The 10,955-nt window shown below is 44.4% G+C and overlaps 1 protein-coding gene across 1 annotated transcript; it reads right to left on the bottom strand.

Annotated features, from left to right (window-relative positions):
• Positions 1-8,865: 8,865 nt before the first annotated feature.
• On the bottom strand, positions 8,866-9,449 carry LOC107493886 (uncharacterized). Its single transcript, XM_016114919.1, has 2 exons — positions 9,044-9,449; positions 8,866-8,924 (listed from the first exon to the last, which is right to left on the bottom strand). Exons 1-2 carry the CDS (start codon positions 9,447-9,449, stop codon positions 8,866-8,868), a joined length of 465 nt encoding a protein of 154 aa, XP_015970405.1.
• Between the last annotated feature and the right edge of the window lie 1,506 nt (positions 9,450-10,955).

The raw sequence follows: 10,955 nt of genomic DNA, 5'->3' as shown, positions 1-10,955 counted from the left end.
GAGACCGACTTGTTGTGGTCGTGTAACATTGCTCCATCCCAGCTTCATCCCAATTCGTGGGATTTTATAAAACTCTTTCAGCTACTGTGTCGAGAGTTAGGAATCAAGCCTTCTCTGACTCTTTTCCTCCATCTCTTTGTCTCGGCCAAGCCTGGGACTTCTTCAAAAAAGAAAGCTTATTGGGTTTCCTTTAGATCTGCTCAAGGGCACAAAGTCTTTGCTGTGTATGACGAGTCCTTTAAGGACTTTAAAAACAATTTCTTTAAAGTTCGAGCTATTGAAGGGATCCGCCCCTTTTCTCTTGATGAAAATGATGAACCTACTTTTCCTCTTGAGTGGCAAAAGAATGTAATGGTGTCTCGATATACTTGGGAGATGTTGGACGAGGTCGAACAGGCCTTTGTGAGTGTCTTGGAGGATATTTGGGGGGAACCTCCGCATCTAGATACTAAGAAGTTCCTGGAGGACCCATCTTTGGTCCGAGATGTGTTGGGTACTGACTGACGTGTTTTCATCTTTATTCTGTTTTACCTTTGTGATCCATGACTTTTGTTTTTTATTTTGTCTTTTCTATTTTTCAGAAATGTCTAAAAATAACGACTCCGTGAAGGCTTTCAAAAAAGCCAGGAAGGCAGCTGCTGCACAAAACATATCGGTCAAGGCGGCTGGAGAGGGGTCTTCTCAAACCATCATGAAACCGCCCGTGCTGAGTTCCCCTGGGCCGAGGAGGGTAATCCCTACTCCTCGGGTTCGCCTGGCCGATCCTCCACAAACTTCTACTGCTGCTTCTGGTGCTCCTCCCTCGAAAAAGCAGAAAACAACTGAGCCCTTTAACCTGGATGCCCCGGATTTTGATGCTGTCGAGTTTGTCGACCAACAAATTGCCCCTTATGGTGCGCTTTCCATGGATGATGTGTCCCTTCTTCAGCACCTAGAATTCATCACTAGAAATAGTGTGAAGATGGCACATATGGGTGCGGCTATTTTCCGAACTGCTCAGGGTATCCTGATTCATGCTACGAAATCCTTCATGGAGGAGGCTGAATCGGAGTTTGATTGGATCAAGGGTCTGAAGGAGGAGTTGGAGGTGAAGTTGGCGAAGGTACAAAAGGAATTAGAGGGTGAGAAGGCTAGCTTTGTCGCCTTGGCGGCTTCCTTGAAGTTGCCTGAGGACATCGCATTGAAGCACAAGGATAGCTATATCTCAGCTTATAGGGAGTTGGTACGTCTCCGAGATGACTTGGAAACTGCTCGGGTCGATTATGTCGAGCTCCAGGGTCACCTTGTAGGCAGCGTGACTGCTGCTTATGAGAACATGAGGGAGCAGGTCCGGATTCTTTCCCCTGATGCCGACTTGACTCTCTTTAGCCTTGAAATGTGGTAAAGGATGGCAAGATTGTCCCAGATGACCCTGATGATGATGATGTTGAGCCTCTTCCTGCGCCTTCTCTTAAAGCTTCTGCTATGCCGATCTCTTCAACCGCCTCGACCGTAGTTGAGCCAGATCTTGATTGTCAGATCTTGAATCGCGGCGACGGGACGGTGGATGCGGTGCCTCTCCAGACTCGTCCTCCTTCACCTCATGTTGATGCCACCACTGAGGGTTCTCCGAACTCTCTTTAATTATCCTTGGTATATTGTGGTATAGCCCGACCTGTGGGCTTTTGAACTTTTTATGTTTGTAAAGTATGCTTCTGACTCTGATACTTTTTAGTTGCTTTGCTTAGCAACTTTTATTTTGATTAAACAAAGTAGTCTCCGAGATCTTGGGGCTGACCCTGATAGCTTCTTGAGTTCGTTTATTACTGCAACTTGTGCTTTTTACGACATATCTGTCTGCTACTTTCTTTGTCTGGCCTCTTTGGACCTCTTTGCTTTATGCTGGTAGCCCGACTTCTTTTGAGGCTGAGTCCAACTTGTGCGTCGGCCTTCTTTCCTTGTTGAAGTTATCTTTAGTAATCCGTTTCAGTTGAGCCGACTTTGTCATGTCGGGCACTTCTGATTTATTTCTGTAATCCTCTTTCTTGGACCCTGTTCAGGTCTCTTTCAGGGATTACTTTATAACTCTTTGTCGATTGAGCTGACTTCGTCATGTCGGGCTTTTCTGAGTTATTTCTGTAATCCTCTTTCTTGGACCTTGTTCAGGTCTCTTTCAGGGATTACTTTATAACTCTTTGTCGATTGGGCTGACTTCGTCATGTCGGGCTCTTCTGAGTTATTTCTGTAATCCTCTTTCTTGGACCTTATTCAGGTCTCTTTCAGGGATTACTTTATAACTCTTTGTTGATTGGGCCGACTTCGTCATGTCGGGCTCTTCTGAGTTATTTCTGTAATCCTCTTTCTTTGACCTTGTTAAGGTCTCTTTCAGGGATTACTTTATAACTCTCTGTCGTGGGCCGACCTCGTCATGTTGGGCCCTTCTAAGTTATAGTAATCCTCTTTTATAGGGTTGGCCAGACCTCTTTCCAGGGATTTACTGATAACTTTTAGTCGACGTGACTGGTCCGACTTTTATGTTGGTCCGTCTTTAAGTTATTTTGTAGCAATCCATTTTTTTAAGACCTCGTCAGGTCCTTTCTATGGATCACTTTCGATAACTTCTTGCATTATTTTGTTTTTATCTTTGCTAATTTTTGTAGAAATTGGGTTTTAACCCTCGCGTGTTTGACCTCCGATGAATTTGGTTTTCATCTCTGTGGGTCTTCTGTCGTGATCGTGTAGTGAATTCGATTTTCACTTTTGTCGATCTGTAGCTTTATAATCGGACGATGAATTTTTCAGATTAATGCGCCTTGAGGATGTGTAGAAAATCTGAATAAAATTTATTTAACAGAAAATGCAAATATATACATATAGGAGTTTTTCATTGAGTTAGGTGGCTAGCAGGCCTTGGCTTGGCGCCTCATTAAAAAACCTTTTCAGAAAAAAGAGTGCGCCTTGTCCTAAGATCCTTTATCACCCCTAACTATAATACCTTCTTAGGTTGCAGGCGTGCCATGACCTGGGAAACTCTCATCCGTCGAGTTTGGACAGTCTGTAGTAGCTTTTTCCGAGTACCTCAGTGACTCGGTAAGGTCCTTTCCAGTTTGCTGCCAGCTTTCCTTCTCTAGGTCGAGTTGTTCTGATGTCATTTCGGATTAGGACGATGTCATTTTCAATAAAAGCCGCTGTATCACCTTTTGATTGTACCTCGAAGCCATTCGTCGTTTTAGTGCGTCTTCCCTGATTCGAGCTCTTTCTTGAACTTCTGAGAGTAGGTCGAGTTCTTCCCATTGAAGTTGGGGGTTAGCTTCCTCATTATAGTGGATTACTCGGTGCAACCTTTCTTCAATATCTACTGGGATCATCGCTTCCATTCCGTATGCTAATCGGAAGGGTGATTCTTTTGTGGTGGAGTGTGGTGTCGTTCGGTATGCCCATAGGACTTGTGGGAGCTCTTCAGCCCAGGCTCCCTTTGCGTCCTGTAATATCTGTTTCAACCCGGCCAATATGACTTTGTTAGCTGCTTCGGCTTCTCCATTGGCTTGGGGATGTTCTACGGAAGTGAATTGTTGTTTTATATTGAAGTTGGCTACTAATTTTCTGAAGCCTGCGTCAGTGAATTGAGTGCCATTGTCTGTAGTTATGGAGTAGGGGATCCCAAATCTTGTGATGATATTCCTCTACAGGAATCTCTGACTTCTTTGAGCTGTGGTATTAGCTAGAGGTTCTGCCTCGATCCATTTTGTAAAATAGCCCACCCCTACTATGGGAAACTTAACCTGTCCTGACCTCTGAGGGAAGGGTCCAAGAAGGTCGAGTCCCCGTTTTGCGAATGGCCAGGGTGAGGTCACGCTGATGAGTTCCTCTGGCAGGGCGATGTGAAAGTTGGCGTGCTTCTGACATGGTGGACATGCTTTTACGAATTCGGTGGCTTCCTTTTGTAGAGTTGGCCAATAAAACCCTGCTCGGAGTACTTTTTTGGTAAGTGCTTGCACTTCAAGATGATTGCCACAAGTACCGCTGTGTACTTCTTCTAGGACTTCCTTTGTGTTGGAAGTTGGTACGCATTTTAGTAATGGTGTTGAAATCCCTTTTTTGTACAGATTGTTGTTTATGATGGTGTAGTATTGTGCCTCCCTTTTGAGCCTCTTTACCTCCTTTTCTGCTGTGGGGAGTGTTCCTGCTTTGAGGTAGTTGATTATGGGAGACATCCATCATTAATCCTAACCTGTTATAGCCAGGATATTTTCTTTTTCCAAGATTGACGGGTCCTACAGGGTTTTTTGGATGAGGCTTCTGTTGTTGCCCCCTGGTTTGGTGCTGGCCAATTTTGAGAGCGTGTCTGCTCAGGCATTTTGTTCCCGGGGTATGTGTCAAACTTCATATTCTCCGAATTGTCCGAGTTGCTCCTTGGTTTTATCCAAGTACTTTTTCATGGTGGGGTCTTTAGCTTGGTAGCTCCCTGTTATTTGTGAAGTGACTACTTGTGAGTCACTGAAAATGATAAGTTTTTGAGCTCCAACCTCCCCAGCCAGCTTCAAACCAGCTAGTAGTGCCTTGTATTCTGCTTGGTTGTTTGAGGCCGGAAACCCGAATTTGAGGGAGAGTTCAATTTGAGTTCCCTGGTTGCTTTCAATTATCACACCCGCACCGCTTCCAGTTTTGTTAGAGGAGCCGTCAACGTAGAGATTCCATTATATGGGGCTTTCAGGTGTGTCTGTAAATTCTGTAATGAAGTCGGCCAGGTATTGTGACTTGATGACTGTCCGAGCTTCGTATTGAAGGTCGAATTTGGACAACTCGACTACCCATTGCAGGATTCTGCCTGCTAGGTCTGTTTTCTGCAGGATCCCTTTTATGGGCTGGTTGGTCCGAACCCTAATGGTGTGAGCTTGAAAGTATGGTCGAAGTCGTCGGGATGTCAAAATGAGAGCGTAGGCAAACTTCTCTATTTTTTGATAGTTCAGCTCGGATCCCTGTAGTGCCTTATTGATGAAATATATGGGTTGTTGTCCGCTGTCGTTTTCTCGAACTAGCACTAAGGCTATTGCTCGATTTCCTACCACGAGGTACAATATGAGTGATTCCCCTTTCCGAGGTCAAGTCAGGATAGGTGGTTGTCCCAGGAATTTCTTGAAATCCTGAAAGGCTTGTTCACACTCCTTTGTCCATTCAAACTTCTGTCCCTTCCTCAGGGTAGTGTAGAAAGGTAGAGACCTTATGGCCAATCCGGCTAAAAATCTGGATAAGGCTGTTAATCTCCCGTTTAGTTGTTGTACCTCTTTAACACAAGTCGGACTTTTCATGTTGAGTATGGCCCGACATTTATCCAGATTTGCCTCAATTCTTCTTTGTGTGAGCATAAAACCCAGGAATTTGCTGGCTTCTACGGCGAAGGTGCATTTCGCATGATTGAGTCGCATGCCGTGCTTCCTTATAGTGTCGAATACTTTGGTCAGGTCGGACAATAGTGTTTCTTCGTTTTACGTCTTTATTAACATGTCGTCTATGTAGACTTCCATGATTTTTCCAATGTGATCTGAAAAGACTTTATTCATCAATCTCTGATATGTAGCTCCTACATTTTTGAGACCAAAAGGCATGACGATGTAGCAGTAGTTTGCTTTTGGGGTTAAGAAGGAAGTTTTCTCCTGGTCAGGCGGATACATTGGGATTTGATTGTATCCTGAATACGCGTCCATAAACGAGAGGTATTTATATCCGAAGGAGGCATCTACTAGAGCGTCAATATTTGGGAGTGGATAAGGATCCTTTGGGCAAGCTTTGTTGAGGTCGGTGTAGTCGGTGCACATTCGCCACTTTCCGTTTGACTTCTTCACCAAGACGACGTTGGCTAGCCATAGCAGGTATTTGACTTCTCTTATGAACCCTGCCTCCAGTAGAGCTTGTACCTGCTCTTCCACAACTTGGGACCATTCTGGTCTGAGCTTTCTTCGTCTCTGTTGTACTGGCCGAGCTCCCGGGTAGACTGCTAGCTTGTGGCATATTAGCGTGGGATCTATGCCTGGCATGTCTGCAGCCTTCCATGCAAAGAGGTCGGCGTTGTCGCATAGAAACTGTATGAGTGATTCTTTGATGTCTCCTTTTAGGAGTGTGCCAATATTAGTTGTTTGGTCTGGGATATCCCCGATCTGGATTTTCTCTATTTCTCCTTCAGGTTGTGAGCGAAGCTCTTCCCGCTTTTGAACTCCACCGAGCTCAATTGTGTAGAATTCTTCTCCTCTGCCTCTGAGATTTAGACTTTTGTTGTAACAACGGCGCGCCATTCTCTGATCTGCTTTTATCATAGCTATTCCTTCTGCAGTTGGGAACTTCATGCATAGATGCGGAGTCGAGACTATTGTGCCGAGCTGATTTAACGTTGTCCGACCAATTAGGGCATTGTAGTCTAAACTTACATCGACCACAATGTAGTCTATCTTGAGTGTTCTTGACTGATTTCCTTTTCCGAAGGTTGTATGCAGTGAGATGTATCCAAGTGGTTGAACCAGGGTATCTCCCAGTCCGAATAGGCTGTTCGGGTATGCTTTGAGCTCTTTTTTTTCCAAGCCGAGCTTGTCGAAGGCAGTTTTGAACAAGATGTCGGTGGAGCTCCCTTGGTCTATCAGTGTGCGGTGGAGATTTGCATTTGCTAGTATAATAGTGATGACCATAGGATCGTTGTGTCCCGGGATGATACCAGATGCATCTTCTCTGGGAAGGTAATTGTTGGGATATCGGGTACTTCCTCTTTCCCCTCGACATGATATACCTCTTTGAGATAACTTTTATGGGATGATTTTGAGATTCCTCCTCCAGCGAATCCGCTGTGTATCATGTGGATGTGTCTTTCAGGTGCACGGGGTGATTGCTCCGTTCGCCCGTCGTCTTCATCCCTTCTTCTTTTTCTTTCATCTCGAGTGACCAGATACCGATCTAACTTTCCCTCCCTTACTAGCTTTTCTATGACATTTTTTAAGTCGAAACATTCGTTGGTGGAATGTCCGCGAACTCGATGGTATTCACAGTATTCGGTCCGATTTCCTCCTCCTCTTCTGCCTTTGAGCGGTCGAGCTGGGGGTATTTTTTCAGTGTGACAAACTTCTCTGTATATATCCACAAGGGACACCCGGAGAGGGGTGTAATTGTGGTATTTTTTTATCTTATCCCCGTGTCGGTCTTCCTTATTCTTAGACTCTTTATCTTTGTCTCGGGAGGAGAATCCGGATCTTGATGCTTCTCCTAGTCGGGCATTTTCTTCCATGTTGATATACTTCTCGGCTCGTTCTTGTATTTTATTTAGCAATGTGGGATACTTTTTTGATATGGATTGGCTGAAGGGCCCTTCTTGGAGGCCATTAATGAGGCCCATGATGGCCGCTTCAGTGGGTAGATTTTGTATGTCTAGACATGCCTTGTTGAATCTTTCCACGTAGTTGCGGAGACTTTCCCGATCTCCCTGCTTAATCCCCAACAGACTTGGGGCGTGCTTGGTTTTGTCTTTCTGGATAGAGAATCTGGCTGAAAACTTCTTGGCTAAATTGTCAAAACTGGAGATGGATCTTGGAGGCAGATTGGCAAACCATCTAATTGCTATTTTTGTTAAAGTGGCTGGAAAGGCTTTGCAATGAGCTGCATCTGAAGCATCGGTGAGATACATTCTACTTCTGAAATTGCTGAGATGATGGCCGGGATCTGTGGTGCCATCGTACAAAGTCATGTCCAGGAGTTTAAAGTCTTTTGGGATCTTGGCCTTCATGATTTCTTTGGTGAATGGATCTTGATCCTTGCGGGGGTTATCTTCACCAGGAGATCGAATAGCTTTGGTTTTGAGATCGGCTTCAATTTGTAGGAGTTTGCTTTCCAGCTCTCGATGTCGCCTTATCTCCCTTTGCAGGTCCTTCTCTGCCTCTCGTTGATGTTGGGCATCTTTCTCGAGTTGCTTTAGTCGATCTTGAAGCGTGTCCAGAGCTTCCTGATTTGGCACGTTCTTATCTCCGCTAGGCCGGGGGGTATCTTTAGGCGTAGCGTCATTGTTTTTGTGCAGCGTTCTATCTTCTAGATTTGAATCGTGGTCGTTGTCATAGTCGTTCGCCATGGTGATGGGATGACTTCCAGGTTCCCTGGCAACGGCGCCAATGTTCTGAGGGTTACCTGAAACTGTAGGTCGATCTCGGATGAGATCTTCTGTGCTGGTCGGAAATGACGTGTCCGGCTTGTTGGAATTGGCAGTGTTGCTGATCCTTCGTCCCCGGAGGGTGAGGGGTACCTGCAAAGGACTCCGATGCTTAAGTTAGCAAGGGTATTAAGCAGGTATTGAGTAGAATCAGAGTATCAGTTATACCTGGGTGCTCCAGTGTATTTATAGTGATGAGGCGTGACCTTTTTAGATAACATGACTTAGTTATCTTATCTTATCTTACCTTCTAGGTGAGGTCAGCTTATCTTCATGGGAACCGCCCTTCTCTCTGTAGGCTTGGGTTGCCTTAGGATTTGGGGTGTGTTCCTCTATTTGGGCCCTTCTTTGGGCTTTTCTAGTGACTTGACCGAGCTCTTTGGAAAGAGGTCGGGTTGTCCTGACCTGAAGAGGTCGGTTGCTTTGTCTGTAGAACATCCCGGGTCAAACAGCTTGACCCAGGGTATGAACAGAATCCAAGATAAAAACCCCGATACAAGTTACAAAAAAAAGATAGATCGAATCACGAAGATTTATTGACACACCTTCGCACATAATGCCTTCTGCTATCGTCTTTGCTCTTCACGGATATAATTGGTGCTCCCCACGGGAAATACTTGGTCAAACAAATTTCTTTTCCATTAGTTCCTCTGACAAAATCGTAATTTTTGCCAACTTTATCGGCGACATTCTATGCAACAATTAAGTTAAGGTTCAGTCTTAAGGTTGGCACTTTCGATCCTAAACCCTTTATCTCTGTCATAGGCTATGAGTAAACACAGTGTTTCAATACCATACAATGTAATTATAGTTCGGTCATTAGTTTCACATTTACCTCAATTCAAAGCCTCTGATCTAGCAGCCTCATCCGTTGTCACAGCATACGTGAGATCTTGTTGTTGGGCCCTCTCGGCACTTTGTTGGCTTTCTCGGGACAGTTCCACGACATATGACCAGCTCCTCCGCAGTAGTAACACAAACCCAATCCAGCTCTACATGGGGTTCTCGGGTGGTAAATTCCACACCTCTTACAGTTCAACTCATTTTGAGGTTGCTTCTTATATCTCCTCCCTTGATGATTGTTCTTGTCGTCGTTGTTGTTCCTTCGGAAGTCGGCTCGGCCTTGTTGTTGAAATTGATCTGCATCCTGAGTCCTTCTGTGGGAAAAATCTCTAGAGATATGACCAGGCATCCTACACTTGTAACACAAGTCTAAACCCTTTCGGCTGGGCTTATAAAGATTGAAACCTCCGCACCTTTGGCACCTCAAATCCTCTGAATATGTCGTCATCTATTTTCCCTTGCCGATTCTCGGACAGTCCTTATTCCTCCTACAGTTGTCCCCATCTTGGGGTATTGCAGTGCATATCTACTTCTCTTAAAATCTTGGCCCCTTGGTGCTAGGCTCTTGTCTTGATCCTCTTCACAGAAATCTTGGCGATCCTCCCTTGCCATAACGGTCTTTCTTGAGCATTCTTCCACGACTCGACTCTTGTTTACTAACTCTGCAAAGCCCTTAACCTCAAGAGGCACCACAGCTTGCATAATATCATCCCTCAAATCGTCTTGGTATTTCATGCACTTCCATTCTTCATATCCTTCAGCCTTGACAGATCCTCGAGAAGCGACACAATTCTTTAAACTTGCTCGTATAAGCAGCTACCGTCATAGATCCTTGTCTCAGATGTTGCAGCTCTAACTCCTTAGCTTTTCTTACAAAATTCAGGAAGTATTTCTTGTAAAACTCCTCCTTGAACACCTTCTAGCAGATCGTCTCATTTTCATTTCCTTGCTGCAGCAGACGGTAAGTTCCTTGTCACCAGTGTTGTGCTTCTCTAGCCAACTAATAAGCAGCAAATTTGACCAACTGACCCTCAGGTACATGTTGTGCTTGCAGTACCCTTTTCATTGCTTGGAACCAATTATTAGCTTCAGTCAAATTAGTTGAACCCTTGAAGATTGGGGGATTGATCTTCAGAAAAGTTGTCAAGGTCATCGGACCTCCCTCAGCCTGATGGTTTCCCAGTCTACTGTTGTTCCCGTTCATCCTTTCCATGGCCTGGTTAGTAGCCACAATATTCACGTGCATAGCATTCACAAGAGTGGTCATAGTAGCCAAGAGTGCGGTCTGGTTATCCACCGGTTCGCCTTCCTCATTATCTCTTCGAGTACGGATTCGACCACGTCCATGAGTTGCCATTCGGGTATTATCCACACCAAACAAGCAACATCAAGGTGATCAGTCTCAATATCTCAAGTTAAGTGCTTCAAATTCCCAAAGTATACTCATGAACTTTATGCTAAACATATCAATTAGATATCCTAAATAGCACAGGCACAAAATCAGAGTATGCATTGAAGCATAAGCAGTCCATCCCTCAGGATCACGAGGACGAACTGCTTTGATACCATAGACAATAAATTGGAGCATTTATTTTGGGCGGATGATGTAACACCCTAACATACAGATCCTTATGCTCGAGTCATAAGTTAATGATATTAAGGTGGTACAACTCTCAAGGTGGATTATAATACGTAATTATATATGTTGAAAGGAAATATTAAATGAGAAGCCTGAAAAGGAATAAAAAGAAAATCCGTAAAGTTTAGGTCGGTTAGGATTATAGAAATAAAAACAGTTGATAACAATTTCTATCTCTCCTAAATATACAACATAGCCTCTATAGGTAAGTTCCCAAACAGTTAATATATACATACACATCTTTAATATATTTTGAGAGAGAGAGAGAGAGAGAGAGAGAAAGAGAGATCTAAACAAAATGAAATACAGAACTTA

Source organism: Arachis duranensis, chromosome 6 (assembly GCF_000817695.3).
Source record: "Arachis duranensis cultivar V14167 chromosome 6, aradu.V14167.gnm2.J7QH, whole genome shotgun sequence".
Classification (NCBI taxonomy): domain Eukaryota; kingdom Viridiplantae; phylum Streptophyta; class Magnoliopsida; order Fabales; family Fabaceae; genus Arachis; species Arachis duranensis.
The sequence above is the reverse complement of the archived record's forward strand: the minus strand, read 5'-3'. Positions and strand labels throughout refer to the sequence as shown.